Below are 18,822 nucleotides of genomic sequence, written 5' to 3'. Positions count from 1 at the left end.
AGGCCTGGGGGAACACAGGCCAGCAAGGCAGCCACCCCTTTCAGGAGCCAAACCATCTGGGCTCAGTTAACAAGACACACCCCACACCTCCAGGACAGGTATTGGCGTGGGCAGGCAGGACACTCGGGATTTTCAGCAGTTTCATATTTAATCGGCATTGAGTGGCTCTGGCTGAGCTTCTCCGTGTGCAGGGTTTCCCTTTGCCTCTCGCGCTGGTGGGATTTGGGAGCGAGCCTTGTGGAGGGAGTGGGGGAGGGATGACCAGGAGGCTGTCAGCCCTGGCCTCTCCAGTGGGGTTGGCAGGAAGAGCTTGGGTGTTTGGGAGGCACATCCCAGGCAGTGCTGGGTGCCAGAGCAGGGCCTGGCTGTTTGCCCAGCTCCCCTTGCCATCCTCCTTCTGCCGCCACCCCGACTCTCCCCTCTCCCCTTTTCTCTCTCGTTCTTTTTGGTCAGAAGAGATTCTTCATTCTGGGACCAGTGGGATGGCACCTAAGCCGTCCTTCCCTTCCTACACGCTCAGGTCACGGCTTGGCCAAGAGCCATTTATTCTTGCGTTTAGGCTCATTGGTCTAGTCACTAATACAGAGCCAGTCTGCCCTATTTTTAGAAAAATCCAGATTTGAGGAAGGTCGGCAGTAGCTCAGCTCAGTTCAAGGAAGTTGGGGAGGCCCCCTGCCCAGAGCAGCACGCATCACGTCCACTCTGCGAGCCCTGGGGACAGAACCTGACCAACTCACTCTGTGTGTCTGGGGTCTGGCTTAGGGCAGGCCTGAGTGTTTGCTGAAGAATATTTTGGGAGGAAGGCAGCACTGGGTGAGACCATTCACCTCAGCCCTTTATGAGAAAAGTCAGGGGAAACTCAGTGAGGCCAGATCAAGGTCTTTTATTTCACTTTATTTGGGGGTTGCTGTTTTGGAGGCCTGTGGAGAATCACGGCTGCCCCAGCTGTGGTTGCCATCCGACAGCATCCCATACACGTTTGGGGGATGCCGGGGCAGCCAGTGGCCTGAAGATGGAGGAGAAGCCAGAGGGGGAACCGGAGGGGGAGATGGAGGTGGAGAGGCGGGTGGCCCCGCATGCAGTTCAGGAGCTAGAAGTTAGGGGTGACTCACGGAGGAGGCTGAGGGGCCATGCTCCCATCACTGCCCTCAGTAGGTAACGGCACTCATGAAGGTTGCGGACTCAGCATAGCTCAAGCTGGTGCGGCAATTTCAGGCAGAACAGGTGCCACCTTATTTCTGGGGCTGAGAAGCTGCCTGCAGAACGTCTTGGCTGCATTTGCTGCAGAGCTGCGGGGCTGTCCCTGTGCATTTATGTGACCTGCATAGCCTGCTGTCTGCAGTGAGACAGGCAGGACTTCTGACACCACGTTGAAATCTTTCTGTGTTGCTCCAGGGGTGGGCTGCTATTGAGTGGATAATTGAAAATGCTGAACGCGCCCTGAGCTAACGAGGCCTGCAGCGCCCCTTGTGCTGAGCGGCGGTAACTACAGGATTCTTGAACCTGGGGAGGATCTGGTGCCCGCTCACCGTGTGCATGGCCTGCGTGCTGGGAGGGGGTCTGCAAGACACAGCTGCATGGGGGTCTCCAGCCGTGTAGTGAAGAACCTAACTGGGTTCATCCTCCTCTGAATGCACCAACTCGTTTTGTGGCAGGATTTATGTTCAGGTTTGTTATCTCGTCTCTGAGGGCAGTTCAGCTTCTCCTTCAAGCTGTTCTCAGCACATGGTCATGTGTCCTGGGACTGGTGTGTCCTCAGCAGGAAGGCTCTCACGAGCAGGTCCAGACAGTGTGAAGGGCTGATCTTATGGGGGCAGTTTTCATTGGGGGCAAGACTAGAATACCTACCCACGTTCCTGTGAACGTGCCCCAGGCCTGGGCGTCAGTGCTGTGGTGAGAAGGCAGCCCTCCTCCCCTCATGCTGCCAGCTGTGCATCCTCACTGGCCAGTAGCTTTTTGTGGCCGAAGCCATCTGCAGCATTTCCATGAGCTTCACAAACACTCCTTGGTTTCCTAGGCCAAGTGGCTGGGGTGTCAGAGCGGATTTGACACTCGTGTGGTCAGCAGTCGTCTCTGTACTTCTGCTTCCCTCTGTTCAGGGAATCCTTACTCCTTACTCCTTCCTTGAACCTCCTCTCACTCTTGGCTTTCCGAGCTGTGCTGCTCTGGGCCCTGCTTCCCACCGTCGGTCGGTCAGTCGGTCTGTCTGTAGCATGTGTGCACACTCAGCGCCTCTGTCAACAGACGTGAGCCCCGTGGCTCAGGCTCCTTTAAGAACTTCCTGTTGATTTTGTTTAAGCCAGTGATGCTTAAGTTTGCCAGGACCTTTACCTTGAACTCAGGATCACGACCTTCTTCCTTGGATGAACCACTAGGGTGACCTCATGCAGACAGCCTGCCCACCTTGTGGGCGTCCTGCTTGTGCATGTGCATGTGTGTGTTTGATGGTGTGTGTGGAGTGTGTGTGGTGTGTATGTGATGCTGTCACTTTGAGTTGTGGACTCTGTCACATTCTGTTTCCTCATAAACTAGAGCTAAACTGCCTCAATTTTTAATCAGATGCCTCACCAAAAAAAACCATCAAAAAGCAGGAAAAGGAAGAGAAGAAGGAAGAAGCAAGTCTGGAGTGCGGTCCTGGCTGGGTTGGGATAGGCGGGAGCTGCTGGGCCACAGCCTCCGCCAGCCTTGTCGGTCATGATCACACAGGGCAGGAGGCCCAGCTGGTGGTGGCGCCCGTGGAGCGAGGCCCGGGGAGCAGACCTGCTGGGAGGAGGCCGGGCCGCCGCTCTGCCCACTCCATGCTGAGCCACGCACCTGCTCTGCCACCCGCGTCGGGTTTGCTCAGACGGCTGTGGGGCCTTATCTGTCCTTCCTCAGCTCCAGCTCTCCTGCCGACTCTCGGGGTCTCACTAAAGAGCTTGTCTCTTTTCAGAGGACACCCCATTTCCCTCACTCGCCCTTGATCCACAGTCCCACTGCCGGTCTCTTCACACACATCTGGCCACCAGTTGTCACCTCAGAGGCAGTTGACGTGTGTCCGTGTCTTACCCCTGTCACGGATCTGCACACGCTAGAGTCGGGGCAACACAGGGACAGTTAGAATTGGTGGGGATAGCCGCATGCTCTGCCCTTGGGCTGCAACTAGACTGTCCCGCCATCCGGGGCCCCCGGCCGGACCACAGCCTGTACTGCTCCTCACCACGCAGGCACCCACAGCCACTGTCAGGAGGTCGCAGCAAAAGGGCTGTAATTTCAAGCTCTCAGCTGTCCTGTTAGCATCAAGGTACCTCCCACTGGGAGTTCTAATTTTCTCATTTTCAAAAGTAAAATGTAGTATCTCTTTTAGTGTGTTTCAAATTATAAAAACTTTAGAGAAGCTCTCCGTAAAGGATGGGTAGAACTATATTCTACTGTGGTTTTTTTAGGTACTGCTTTTTCTTTGATAATAGTACTTCCAATCCAAAATGAAATGAAATTCATTTTTATTTTTATGAGAATATTTTATGCACATAGCGTAAGGTGAAATAGAGTTAAAAGTTTTATGACAAAAACAATCCCTCTTACCTCTTCTGCAAAGCACTCTTCTACCCTTCTGAGGGGACTGTTCACTCTTTTGATAGTTTTGGCATTTACTGTTAGATTTCTAAATAAATAAGCATATTCTGCTATTTCTTGATTCAACAATTTTAGACTTTATCTGCTGACTTCCTGCCATGGTAGATGGTTATTTTCTCTCTTAAATCTTCTTCCCCTCTCCCATTTCTCCAATGTAGCTATATTGTAACTTATTGTTAAAAGCACATTGGTTCCATAATTAAAACATACATAACTATGTATAACATAGTAACCTAACCTAACCTAACCTAACATACATAACCAAGTGAAAAAGTGTACTGTAATTACATTTTCTTTCTTTTTAAAAAAATATATTTATTTATTTATTTTGGCTGCGCTGGGTCTTATTTGTGGCATGTGGGATCTTCACTGCGGCACGCAGGATCTTTAGTTGTGGCATGAGGACTTCTTAGTTGCGGCATGTGGGATCCAGTTCCCTGACCAGGGATTGAACCTGGGCCCCCTGCATCGGGAGCACAGACTCTTACCCACTGGACCACCAGGGAAGTTCCTACATTTTCTTTCTTACGTAGCTTTTTTCTCCTTGAAGGTAGTAACTGTCTTATCCTCTTCATCTGTTTAATCTTATTTTTAGAAGTCTCTGGCTGAGTCCCCCACACTCTTCACCTCTTCACCTGCTCTCTGCAGCACCTTGTGACATCCTTTTCCAAGGTCAGACCCTGTAGGTAGCACACCCCTTTCTCATTTCTCTGGTGCTGTACTTCCTGGAGGCCAGTCTTGCTCTCTCTGACCAGCAGCTGTGTGGCTGTCATCCCTCCTGGCCATTTCCTCGGCCTGTCTCCCCTCCTGGAGCCCTTGTCTCCTGGCCTCCCTGCCTTCCTCTCTCTGTTTCTTACCACAGGATGGGGAAGGACACGCCATAGTAGCTTCCAAGATTTGGCACATCTGAAAATGTGCCTTCTGTTCCCACTCTTCACTCAAAGCTTGGTTGGACATACAGCTGTAGATAAAAATACTTTCAGAATTTGGAAGGCACTGCTCCATCGTTTTCCACTCCAATTCCTGAGCCTCTGTATGTGGCTTTTTTTTTCTCTCTGAAAGCTTTCAGGATCTCTTTGTCTCTGATGTGAAATTTCATACAGCTAAGCCTTGCTTGAAGTGATCTTTTTTAAAGCTCTCTGTGCTGCACTATGTGTGTTAAATTCCTGGTTTTGATGCTGCACTACAATTATGTAAAACGTTACTGAGGGACGTTGGCTGTTCCTGTACTACCTTTGCAGCTTCCAGTAAGTCTACATTAATTTCAAAATTAAAGGTTAAAAAAATACATAAATAGTGACTTCATGGAAAATGGTAGAGGTGGGTGCTCCCACTTCTGAAACAAATCAATGAACAGTCCTCCCATTGAAACAGTCAATAAACTGGCAAGAAAAAATATGACAGAATCAACTTTTGTAGAACTCTGGATTCCAGTCAAATACCTAAACCAACAAGTGGGGCGCAGAATGAATCTTGATTAACCCACCCTGCAGATTTTGGACTTCGCAGCCTCCAAAAGTAGAGCAGCCAATTCCTTAAAATAAATCCCTGTGTGTATGTGTGTGTGTGTGTGTGTGTATGTGTATACACACACACACACACATTCTATTGGTTCTGTTTCTCTGGAGAACCCTGACTAATACACTATTGAAGCTAAAACTGGTATCAATTCAAACTAGATTTTTATGAATTTAAGATGAAATTATAATTACCAGAATACACAGTAAGAAAATAACTAAAAACTATATAAAAAATAAAACAAAGGGGGAATCAAAATGTTATACTAGAAGAAAATCAAACATAATAGGAAGCAGTGAAGAAAGAATTCAGGAACAAAAGTTGTGAAATTTATAGAAAACAAATAGCAAAATGTAAGAAGTTAGTACATCTTTAACATTTACTTTAAAGGTAACTGGATTAAGTTTACCAATTAAAAGACAGAGATTGGCAGAATGGATGAAAAAACATGATCCTACTATATATCCTGCCTATAAAAGACTCACTTTAAAGCCAAAGAGATAAATAGGTTAAATGTGAAAGGATGGAAAAAGATATTCCATGAAAATGGTAACTAAAAGAGAGCTGAGCTGGGTGGCCACACTAATATCAGAAAAAATGGACTTTAAGGCAAAAATTGTTACAAAAGGCAAAGAAAGATATATATATACCACACTACAGAACCCCCAAATATATGCAGCAAACATTAGCAGAAGAGAGAAATAGACAATTCTATGATAGAGACTTCAATAGTCCACTTTCAATAATGGATAAAATGTCCATTATTGGATAGACAGAAGATCAGTAAATAAATAGAGGATTTGAAGTACACTGTAAACCAACTTGACCTAACATATAGAACACTTCACTCAATAACAGCAGAATGCACATTCTTCTCAAGAGCACATGGAATATTCTCCAGGATAGACCATATGTTAGGCCAAAAACCAAGTGTCAGTAAATTTAAGAAGACTGAAATCATAGAAAGTATCTTTTGTGATCATAACGAAGTTAGAAATGAAGTTAGAAATCAATAGCTTAAGGAAAACTGGAAAATTCACAAATGTGGAATTTAAAAAATGTACATCTAACAACAAGTGAGTCAAAGAAGAAATTATAAGTGAAATCATAAAATGGGATGAATGAAAATGAAAACAACATATTAAAACTTATGCAGTGAGAGCAGTGCTCAGATGGAAATTCATAGTTACAAACACATACGTTAAAAAAAGAGGAAAGCTGTCAAATCATTAACCTGACTTTAAGGACATAGAAAGTGAAGAAGAAGCTAAATCCATGGCTTGCAGAAGGAAAGAAATGATAAAGATTAGAGAGGAGATGAAATAGAAACTAGGAAAATATAGAATTATTGAAACCAAAAGTTGTTTTGAGAAGATTAACAAAATTGACAAACCTTTAGTTAGACTGACCAAGAACAAAAGAGGATTCAAAATAAAAAAATCAGAATTGAAAGTGGGGGCATTACTACAGTCCTTACAGAAGTAAAAGGATATAAGAAAATACAGGCATACCTCATTTTATTGCATTTCACTTTACTGCACTTTGCAGATACTGCATTTTATTTTTACAAATTGAAGGTTTATGGCACCTCTGCCTCAAGCAAGTCTGTTGGCACCATTTTTCCAATAGCATTTGCTCACATCATGTCTCTGTGTCATGGTTTGGTAATTCTTGAAATATTTCAAACTTTTTCATTATATTTGTTACGGGGTCTGTTATCTGTGATCTTTGATGTCACTACTACAACATGCTGAAGGCTCAGATAATTAGCATTTTTTAGCAATAAAGTATTTTTAAATTAAAGTATGTATATATATTTTTAGATATAATGGTATTGCATACTTAATATACTACAGTATAGTATAAAATTAACTTTATATACACTGGGAAACCAAAAATTTCTTGTGACTCGCTTTATTGTGATATTCGCTTTATTTTCATGGTCTGGAATTGAACCTGCCATATCTCCAAGTTATGCCTGTACTATGAACGATTATACCAGAACAAATGAGATAACCTAAGTGAGATGGACAAATTTCTAGAAACACACAACTTACCAAAACTGATTCAGGAAGAAACAGAAAATCTCAACAGGCCTGTAACACGTAGAGATTGAATCAGTAATTAAAAGCCTCCCAACAAAGAAAAGTCCAAACATTAAAGAAGAATTAACAATCCTTCACAAACTTTTCCAAAAAAACAGAGGAGGGAATACATCCTAACATTCTGAGAGACCGGTATTAGCCTGATACTAAAATTAGGCAAAGACACCCCCAGAAAATAAAACTACATACTGATATCCTTTAAGAATATTGATGCAAAAATCCTTAACAAAATACTTGTAAGCTGAGTAGGAAACAGAGAATAGGAAAGTAATAGAATTATTAAACCAGAGTTGTTTTGTTGAAAAGATTAACAAAATTGACAAACCTTCCAACTTTTCCACTAGTTTTTGTCTTGGCAAACTGTATTCTAGATTTCTAAATCTTTCCTGTTCATTATGGCATCCTGTCCTTGCTTCCCTCCTGTCTATAGAGATGAGTGTGAAGGGAGCTTTCCTCTGTGTCTGTCTGTGTTGGGGGCTTTACTCTGACACAGTCAGCGCGAAGCATTGCCCTCTACACTGGGTGACTCTTTTGCAGTGAACCTCTTGTTCCATGACCTCTAGGTAACTCTGTATAATCTCATAGAGGTAATGGTCTAAACTTGTCATGTAGGGAGTTCTGTTCTAGAGGGAGACATGAATATTTGTCATTTTGGAAACCATGGTTTTAAAAAATATATGTATATACATACATTTTTATTGCAGTATAGTTGATTTACAGTATTTTATATAAGTTTCAGGTGTACTACATAGTGATTCACAATTTTTAATGGTTATATTCCATTTATAGTTATTATAAAATATTGAGTATATTCCCTATGCTGTACCATATATCCTTATTGCTTCTCTATTTTATACGTAGTAGATTGTTCCTCTTAATCCCCCACCCCTATCGCGCCCCTTCCCTCTCCCCACTGGTAACCTCTAGTTTTCTGTATCTGTGAGTCTGTGCAAACCACATTTTTGAAGTGGAGATAAAAGTGCCAGAAAGGGTGGATTCTTGTGAGTCTTCTACAATGGCTATGGTGTGCAGAAATTCCCTGCGTAGTTTTGGAGGAAGATTGCATTTTTAGGGCAAGGACAGTTGTAAATGTCAGTTATTTGGACTCTTTAATTTTCTGGTAGACTGAAGTTGGGTAAAAATAAGCACATGCATGTGCTGGGTTTTTATTCTCCTATGTTTTCCATTATCAATACATTTTTTTCTTGGGGGGTGTTAGTCATTAAGAAAGCAGTAGTGATTATCTTCAAAATTTGTTTAGTGCAAAAGTGTTTGGCTTTGTAACTTTCAGTTTGGTCTGGAAGTGGATTCAATATTTATTTGTATTTGGAATTCACCATTAGTACAGTAGCAAATGTTGTCTGACAGAATACACGAAGCTGTGTGGATGGCCATGTGAAACTTAACCTTGATTTCTAATTTGAGAAATACTCTCTGCTAGTGTTTCTTAATGAGTATCTGTCAACACTGCTGTTGCACTGACCTTCAGAAGGTACCCCCAGCACCCAGGGGCGGCCCCTCTCCTGAGATGACCTAGGCAGGAGGCTGGAGAAGGTAAGCACGGTGGGACCTGACCGAGGCCTTCTTCCCCGGGAGGATCCTCACTGCTATTCTCTCAGCCGGGTCACAAGGCCTTGGAGTGGGTTATCGGCTGCGTGAACTCAGAGCTGGAGGGGCTGGCAGCCCCCGCCTGCGCCAGGGCTTGAAGCACCACTGGCACCTGGCCTTGTGGTTCCCTGCACCCAGGACAGGAGACACAGAGTCCGGGCAGCAAGTTGACAGCCGGGGCTGTACACACACGCTCTACATGTGTGTCTGAGGGAACATTCGTGGTTACTGCATGCGTGCCTGGGGACACTGAGGAGAAGGACTCTGGAAAGGGGCTGAATTTGCTACATTCGGGCCTGTCGTTCACCTTTACCTTTCTTTTTTTGGTGGAAAGATTTTTTGTTTAAGAAGTTAAACTTTTGATATCCCTTTCCTAGAAACCAAAGTATCAGGGTGAAAAAGGAATGGCTTTCTCACACTCTGTAACCTCCCACATTCAAATGGAAAGTTCTTGTGGGTGCTGATCCGCAGGTTTGCTGGGTGGATATTTGCCTTGGATTCTCAGGAAGGATGACCTGTCAGAGGGCGGGAGCAGGTTTTAAATGTGAGAGCCTGAGGTTGGCCTTGGAGCTTGTTAACATGACACATTCCAGGCCGTCAGCCCCGGGGCTCCTGCCAGGTCCAGCTGTGACTGCTCAGACCAGGCCTGGCGCTCCGTGCCCCAGGAGCCCTGTGCTCCGTCAGGGGCTGGGCGTGGCCTCTGCCCAACCTCCGCCGACCTGCCCGTACTCAACTCTCGTGTTCTACAAACATCACTTAATTTGTCAGACTTCATTATCTCCCACTGACCACAGACCTTAGATTTAATTACGGACATGTGTTTTTAATTATATATATACAGTAACATAAAGAAAGCATCCTTATTTCATTTTAGTTTCTGAACATGAAATGGGATACATTTTTATGTTTAACCAAACCAACCAGTTTAGTGTTTTAGAGAAATGTGTATCAGGAGGAGGTATTTATTTTGACAATGTATTACTTGTGTAAGGTTTATTTTTTTGCCAAAAGCATAGAAAGAAATCCAGAATTCTGCTGCCTTTCCTCAGTTTCCTGTGTTACATCCCTGTTATTGTGGCCCTGAAGTCTGGTAGGAATAAAGTTGAAATGCACTAGTTACTGTGTCAAATATGCAGATAAACCAGAAGTTACTGGGCTGATGTTCAAGAGAAACCGAGAGTATTTTCCGGAAGCTGGGCCCCAGGCCATCCCGTGGTCTGTGTAGGCGCCAGCCTCCTGGTCGGGTGGCCCTGCCTCGCTGTTACTGTAGAAGCAGTGCCAGGGGCTCTGGGATCAGAGGCTTCTCTTCTTGTAGGAAAAGCAATGGTGCTGAATATCCTTTGAAGAGTCTTCTGCCCATTTGGCATTAGAACCAACCGTTGCAAGTGTCTCTGATTTGAGCCAGTGCCTTTTGGCTTTGTAAGAGTGGGTAACTGCGCCAGCATTTCTGTCCTCATGTTAAGTAACGGGGTGCTTTGATGTAGGAGTTACCTGCCGGGTGTCTGTTACAAGTTCCATTTTCTTCCAGAGTAGTCTTCCCTAGCGGACCTCCACTTATGGCTAGGCCTTAGTGAATGCCCATATATTAAGAACAGATTTTCACAGGTTCTGTTACAACTTCAGTATCCAAAGGAGAGGCAGGGTTGTTCTGGTGACTCTGGCGGCTAGGGAGAGAGCACTTTGCCAGCCCACTGTGGGGCTAAAGGCGTGCGGGAGTGAACTGGGCAGACCACGTGACCTCTGAGCTTTGTTCCTGTCTGTAAAGTGTGGACACTGGGACCTACCTCAAAGTATCCAACCAGAAAGTGAGGTGAAGGCCTCATGGCTCCCGGTCAACAGCGCTGTTTCTGCCTGTGCTGGCCTGTCGCTGGGCTGCAGAGTCCCTTGAGGGGACCACTGGTGGGGCTGGAATTGGGAACACTGGGCTTCAGTGATGGAACATACTTTTTTTTTTTAACAATGGTATGTTTTGTTTTTTAAAAAAACTTTTATAATCACTAGTAAGAGTTAACTATCAACAGTGAAAGAGGCAGGCAGTAAGAAATGAATGGACACTGACTCAGTAGTGAATTGGATTTCTGGCCTTGACTTCTCATCACGTTCTATGCTTGTGTTTTCAGCTGTTATAGGACAGTTTGCTTAGGGCAGGAGTTGGCAAACCACAGCCCATGAGGTGGGAATGGTTTTTGTATCTTTAAGGGTTGTAAATAAACCCCTCCACTCAGGAGCGTATGTAACAGAGACCTAAGAGGCCCACGAAGGCTGAAATATTTACCGTCTGGCCTTTTACAGAAAAAGTTTCTGTAAAGCCAACCCCTTTCTTAGAAATTCCACCGTATCTTTCAATCAACATAAATAAAACTAAATTTGGTCTCTTCCACCAAACTGCTTTCCTCTCCCTGCTTTCTAATCAGTGCTCCTTCCATTTCCCAAGTACGAAACCTGAGGAATTTGAGACGATGGACATTTAGGTTGCATCCATGTCTAGGCCATTGTAAATAGTGCTGCAGTGAACATTGGGGTGCATGTATCTTTTTGAATTATGACTTTCTCCGGATATATGCCCAGGAGTGGGATCGTTGGATCATATGGTAACTCTGTTTTTAGTTTAAGGAAGCTCCATACTGTTCTCCATATTGGTTGTAACAACTCACATTCCCCACAACAGTGTACAAGGGTTCCCTTTCTCCACACCCTCTCTAGCATTTACTGTTTGTAGACTTTTTGATGATGGCCATTCTGACAAAAGTGATACCTCATTGTAGTTTTGATTTGCATTCCTCTAATAATTAGTGATGTTGATGTCTTTTTATGTGTTTTTTGGCCATTTCTTTGTCTTCTTTGGAGAAATGTCTATTTAGATCTTCTGCCCATTTGTGATCGTGTTGTTTGGTTTCTTTTTTTTTTTTTTTTTGATATAGAGCTGCATGAGCTGTTTGTATATTTTGGAGATTAATACTTTGTTGGTCACTTTGTTGGCAAATGGGGTTGGCAACACCATTCTGTGGGTTGTCTTTTCATTTTGTTTGTGCTGTGCAAAAGCTTTCAAGTTTAATTAGGTCCCATTTGTTTATTTTTGTTTTTATTTTCATTACTTCTACAAGGTGGATCAAAGAAGACATTGCTGCAATTTATGTCAAAGAGTGTTCTGCCTATGTTTTCCTCTAGGAGTTTTATAATGTCCAGACTTACATTTAGGTCTTTGATCCATTCTGAGTTTATTTTTGTGTATGGTGTTAGAGAGTGTTCTAATTTCATTCTTTTACATGTAGCTGTTCAGTTTTCCCAGCACCATTTATTGAAGAGACTGTCTTTTCTCCACTGTATGTTCTTGCCTCCTCTGTCATAGATAAATTGACCATAGGTGCATAGGTTTATTTTTGGGCTTTCTATCCTGTTCCATTGATCTATCTTTCTGTTTTTGCACCAGTACCATACTGTTTTGATGACTGTAGCTTTGTAGTATAGTCTGAAGTCAGGGAGCCTGATTCCTCCAGCTCCATTTTTCTTTCTCAGGATTGCTTTGGCTATTCAGGGTCTTTTGTGTTTCCATACAAATTTAAAAATTTTTTGTTCTAGTTCTGCGAAAAATGCCTTTGGTAATTTTTTTTCTGGCTGTGCCCGACGGCATGTGGGATCTTAGTTCCCTGACAAGGGATAAAATCTGTGCCCCCTGCATTGGAAGTGTGGAGCCTTAACCACTGGACTACCAGGGAAGTCCGCCATTGGTAATTTGATAGGGATTGCTCTGAATCTGTAGATTGCTTTGGGTAGTATAGTCATTTTGATAATATTGATTCTTCCAATCAAGAACATGGTATATCTTTCCATCTATTTGTGTGATCTTCAATTTCTTTCATCAGCATCTTATAGTTTTCAGAGTAAAGGTCTTTTGTCTTCTCAGGTATGTTTACTCCTACATATATATATATATATATATATATATATATATATTTTTTTTTTTAGGATCTATTATTTATTTATTTTTATTTTTGGCTGCATTGGGTCTTCGTTGTGGCATGCGGGATCTTTCATTGTGGCACGCGGGCTCTTCATTGTGGTGCACGGGGTTCTCTCTAGTTGTGGCATGTGGGTTTTCTCTTCTCTAGTTGTGGTGCGCAGGCTCCAGAACGTGTGGGCTCTGTAGTTTGCGGCATGCAGGCTCTAGTTGAGGTGCGCAAGCTCAGTAGTTGTGGCATGTGGGCTTAGTTGCCCTGCGGCATGTGGGATCCAATTTTCCCGACCAGGGATGGAACCCAAGTCCCCTGCACTGTAAGGCAGATTCTTTACCACTGGACCACCAGGGAAGTCCCTATTGCTATTTTATTCTTTTTGACCTGATGGTAAATGGGATTGTTTCCTTAATTTCTCTTTCTGATCTTTTGCTGTTAGTATGTAGGAATGCAAGAGATTTCTGTGTATTAATTTTGTATCCTGCAACTTTACTGAATTCACTGATGAGCTCTAGTAGTTTTCTGGTAGCATCTTTAGGATTTTCTATGTATAGTATTATGTCATCTGCAAACAGTGACAGTTTTACTTCTTTTCCCGTTTGGATCCCTTTTATTTCTTTTTCTTCTCTGACTGCCGTGGCTAGGACTTCCACTAGTATATTGAATAAAAGTCACGACAGTGGACAGCCTTGTCTTATTCCTGATCTTGGAGGGAATGCTTTCAGCTTTTCACTGTTGAGAATGATGTTAGCTCTGGGTTTGTTGTAAATGGCGTTTATTATGTTGAGGTAAGTTCCCTCTATGCCCACTCTCACTGGAATCAAAACCAAGGTCTAGGCATTGGCCCAGATGATTTTGATTCAGGTGTCATCAGACCACACTTTGGGGCATATTGGGTCCCCTCCCTCCTCTGAGCCCACCTTGAAATCTACTTCCATGAAGGTGTTCTTGACTGACACCAGCTCACAGCTTACTACAAATACCTAGACATTTATATTGCTTTGGATTTTTTCGAACTATTTACACATGTATTTGACCAGGAGCCAAGATGAGATGTTTACTTTGCACGCACAGCCCTGGGCATTCACTGGGTGCTTGGTGACATGAGGACTGGATTCAGAATCATAGCCCTTGGTGGGAAAAGCAGGTGGAAACACAGCAGGGTCTTGAGCACAGCATCGGAAGTGGTGACCTCAGGTGTGATGCTGGGCTAGTGGTTTGACCTTGGGCAAATGACCACCTTGCTATTCCTGTTTTTCAGATGTAAAAGAGGGTATGCATAGCACCTGCTTACAGTTGAGTATCAGAGTTGTGGCTGAGGGTGCTTTGCACAGTACCTGATATAGAAAAGTGCTTGAAACCAAGCAAGACCCTGCAGGACCTTTGTGGTGACAGACCCCACCCTCCCATGTCCCCTGCCTCTTGTTTGTAGAAAAGCTTTAGCCTCCTAGGCCTTCCCCAATTTCCAAAGAGCAAATTTAATCAGGGAAGTGAGAAAATGCAGAAACAAATGAAAACAGTCAAGCAAGTCAAAGTAATGATAATTTAGCCATTAAATGAACTCAAGGACCTTTAGTTCCTCCGCAAGGGCTATAAGTAATATCCTGAACTATATCCTGAGTTGTTTTGCAGATACTAAATCCTCACCAGGTGGAGAAGTTAACTGCATGTTGACCACAAGCACATAGACCCCTAGAGCGGTTAGAATCAGAAGGTTGATGATGTTAACTGCTGAAATACCACCCTGTTACCTCATCACCCACCGAATCAGACAAATGTCCACAGGCTGATATGGCACCCATGACCCTCTCCCTCACCTTGCCTTTAAAAACCCTTGCCTGAAGGACATCAGGGAGTTTGGGTCTTTTGGTCACAAGCTACCCATTCTCCTTGCTTAGCCCCATGCTGGGTGCCTTGCAATAAATGCTGTACTTTCCTTCACCACAACCCAGTGTCAGTAGGTTGGCTTTGCTGCATGTTGGGCGAGCAAACCCAAGTTTGGCTGGAAAACAATTTTGGTGACCCAGGTGGGCCTTCCATCCCAAGTGGGCATCTTGCCAATGGCACACTGGCCCCTGGCCATTGGCAGTTCATGGATCCTGTCCAGCAGCTGCCTGAGCACTTTTTTCTAAGGCGCAGTCCCAAGTGCTTGCACTGACTGGACATTCCTGGCCCATGGCAGTTTTGATTCCATGGTGATGGAAACAAGGCTCTGGTCCTGATCTGATTTGGTCTGTGAGACCTCTCTGGTAAGTGGCAGAACTTCCTATGTGACTACACCATGGTATTCTTCCCTACTGGGTTGCCTTGCTTGGAATTTTCCTTTTGGCGGGGGCTGTGTGGAGGGGAGACGTAAAACTTGGTCATCTGGTTTTAAGTGGAGTGCCACTTTAATTGGATTTCCCCTTCTGGGTCGAGGAGTCCCTCAGCCATCCAGCACTGCCTGAGTGGTAATTGGAAAACTCCCTGTTAGACCAAGGCTGATCTGCACCCCTGTCTGGAATTCCAGATAAGAAACTTTCCATTCTCATGCTAGGGAACTACAACCCTGAAAGGCCACCAGCCAACACTCTGCCGGGTTCTGATGTGTTTCTGGAAATATCCACAAAATGAGAAAAAAGGGGAGGGGAGAGGAATCGGAGCTCTATTCCATCTCATAGTCCCCTGGGATGTAATTGCAAATTGCAAAACTGGGAGAGCTTTAGTTATGCTCCTACAAAGAGATAGAAAGAAAATGATTTTTCCAACACTGTGTGGCCACAATATTCTTTAGACTTGAGAAAAATTCCAAAACTGGTTCTTTTTTTACTCAGAGAAAACTGGCTTGATAAAATATTTTTTCAAAATTCTGACCCTGAGAGAACAAAAGTATTCCTAGGAGGAAGCTTTAAGTTATAACTCTTATCATGTCCTTGGAATGCAAACACAGTCCACAATGCCTGAGACTACAGCCTTGGGTTAATCAGTAGAACCTGAAACTGAAAGGAAAAAAGGGAAAAGAGGCTTAAAATTCAAGTGAGTAAACTTACTCCAACTGTTATTTATAAACTAATGAGTTTTATAATGTCTGATTCATGACTAAGTTTTAAAATAAAGCTATGAGATCTCTGATTCTGTCTTCATGTAAAAATGAATCTATGAATGAGCTCTATTTAATTTGCTTAAAGGAAATTAAGTGCTTATATAAATTCTCAGAAATACAACAGAAACTCTCATGTGATCTGGGGAATATTCAATATTAAATTAATATCTGGCATTAAAGTTACAGTTTGTTGGTTTAATTAATACAGAAATGTCTTTAGAGTCATCAATATTAAATATAATACTTTTATCATACCTAGATTTAATAGAAGCCAAATAAGTTCATATTATATCTGCTGTAAAATTTGTCAGCAAAAAAATTAACTTGGTATGATGATATTTTCATAAGCTCTGAAATAGAGATAAATGGGATAGAAGCTTTTAGGTGAACTCTTTAGGACTAATTACGCTTTCATTTCTCCAGAGGTTGGTAACTTGAAATTTTAGAATTTTACTAAATTAAGGTAAATTATGAGAATTCATTGAATGTCTAGATCATTTTTAATTAAGATAAAATACTGGAATATTGATTGCTAGGCAAGTCTAAGTTTGCCTATCTTCTTATGAGAGAAAAGCTAAAAACATATGTTTATTAGACAAACGTCTTGGACCATGTTAAAAGAAAGAAATTATGCTATGAGAAAATGTATGTTTTTAAAGGTTATGGAATGTTTTCATTAAATGTGCCAGTGAGGAAATGCTGATGTAAGAAACAGTTCACAATTGCTTGCTTCTTGGTTTTTGCTAGAGAATAAGGTTTTTAAAACTTAAAAATTACAATATATATGCAATTAAACTACTAAAGATAGTAAGGGAAGCTTTACAGTATGTAAAGAAAGTAGTATATATGTTGTCAATGAGAGAAGGTATAAAGAATGGAAATATTTTGTTAAGTGAAAAAAAGAGTAATTTTATCCTAGAGCTGGTTGTTTCTGGATGAGAAAGAAAATAAGGGACAAACTAATATGGATACAGAAAGTGATAGAATGTTTGTGGAAAAGGAACCTTAAGGAAAGAGTTTTGTTCATGGTCAACATTGGCTAAGATTAGATTCAATTTAATTAAGTAAATAAATTTTGTTACTAAAAGTAGGCTGGTACAAACTGGAGTTTGATTTTCTCTGTTAAGAGAATAAAGTATTCCTGCAATATTGAGCTGCTTTTGATGACATATTGTAAGCTTCATAGGTTTTTCTTTCTCTGGCTAACTTTGGGATGTTTCAAAGGGCCCGTAAAGCATCTCAGTGAGAAATATTAAACTAATTAGAATTATTTGGTATATTAAATTACATGAGAGGCATTCGCAAATGAGTGGTGATGAACATTCTTAGGTTATACTGTATGGATAAATGTCATTAGTGTAAGTGTTCTAGAAATTATATGAAGTTCCTAAAATTTGAATATGTCCTGATATTCTGTTATCAGTCAATTTTAGCTATTATCTTAAAATGCTGTATATCAACTTGGTTAAGTTTGTCCAATTGCATTTTTTTAAAATTTATTTATTTTATTTATTTTTGGCTGGGTTGGGTGTTCGTTGCTGCACGCAGGCTTTCTCTAGTTGTGGAGAGCAGGGCTACTCTTCGTTGCAGTGTGTGGGCTTCTCATTGCTGTGGCTTCTCTTGTTGTGGAACACAGGCCCCAGGCACGCAGGCTTCAGTAGTTGCAGCACGTGGTCTCAGTAGTTGTGGCTCACGGGCTCCAGAGCACAGGCTCAGCAGTTGTGGCACACAGGCTTAGCTGTTCCGTGGCATGTGGGATCTTCCCAGACCAGGGCTCGAACCCGGGTCCCCTGCATTGGCAGGCAGATTCTCAACCACTGCGCCACCAGGGAAGCCCTCCAATTGCATTTTAATCAGATCTTTCCCTGTGCCTTTTTAAGTCTTTTTTCATCCATGGAGAGTTATTGTTTCACTCTGATGCTTTTGCAAAAATGCTTCATCTTCAAGACGATTCATAGAAAGCACTTTTGGACAAGTACAGGTTTCTGATAACTTTTAGATCATATAGCTGAACTCGGTAAGAAATTAAAGAATTATAATAGAAACCCAAATGACCTCATAAAACTGTTTACCAAATGTCTGTCTCCCTATCAAAATGGAAAGAAAATTCTCTAGTAAAGTTGTCACAGAGTATAACTAATCATGACATGTATCACTACTTGTTTTAAGTCTGTTGTTAGAAGCACATGTACAATGTTTATGAGACAATTCAGTATAATTGATAAAATGTATAGCCTATAAAATGCTTCCCCATTAATCTAGCTCTGAGCTTGTTTACTGTCAGTTTTCCCCCAATGTGGACAACTAGGCAAATGTGTGTACACACAAAAGTAGGCCTTGCACTGAAGGACAGGATAACCAGGGTAGGCAACTACCACCCTGGGCATCACAGGGCAGGCAACTACCACCCTGGCATCGAGGGAAAAATATTTTGATCATCAATGCTTTCTATAGATTTGCAATCAAAAGGGGAAAATGATGGAGGAAATTCTCACATATTGAGGTAGGGGGATGTCATTCTGGCGTACACATGATTTAACTTGAATTTTAGGCTAATCAAAACAGTCTGTTTATGGCCTATTAAACATAAATCATACATCCGCTTTAACCATTAAATGAAATAATGCATTTAAAAAAATAGAATAACCATGGTTCAGGCATCCAAATGGAGCTGGGTGTCTGTTGTGGACGTGGTTTCAGATGTGTTCCTGTATTATCCCTTAAACTTTCTGAATTGTATCAGAATCAAGGATACCACCAGCTGTTCTCAAAACATTATCTGCTAGCAGCTTCCACCTTATGGTCATAAGGTCTCCTCTTGTAACTGTGAAACCTTTCTCTTACTTGAGGAATAGTAATGGCAAATGAGACAATTCAAGACGTAGCCTCCCAGCAGAAGGCACTACATTCTTTAACAAGAATAATACGAGAAAATAAAATA

At 42.5% G+C, this 18,822-nt stretch overlaps 1 protein-coding gene across 5 annotated transcripts in view; it reads left to right on the top strand.

Annotated features, from left to right (window-relative positions):
• The window catches only part of PRELID3A (PRELI domain containing 3A), a 138,653-nt gene that overhangs the window by 16,908 nt on the left and 102,923 nt on the right, over positions 1–18,822 (top strand). The window contains exon 6 of one of the 5 annotated variants that reach the window (XM_060028628.1): positions 1,396–6,838. The exons of the other annotated variants lie outside the window; for them this stretch is intronic. Within the exon in view, the coding sequence (XP_059884611.1) occupies positions 1,396–1,449 (54 nt within the window). The 3' untranslated portion in view covers positions 1,450–6,838. Of the gene's footprint in view, positions 1–1,395; positions 6,839–18,822 lie in introns of those variants that run through there. 5 annotated transcript variants of the gene reach the window in all.

The sequence above is a fragment of the Delphinus delphis genome, chromosome 13 (assembly GCF_949987515.2).
Source record: "Delphinus delphis chromosome 13, mDelDel1.2, whole genome shotgun sequence".
Taxonomy (NCBI): domain Eukaryota; kingdom Metazoa; phylum Chordata; class Mammalia; order Artiodactyla; family Delphinidae; genus Delphinus; species Delphinus delphis.
Note: the sequence above shows the minus strand (reverse complement) of the source record. Positions and strands in the feature narration are given on the sequence as shown.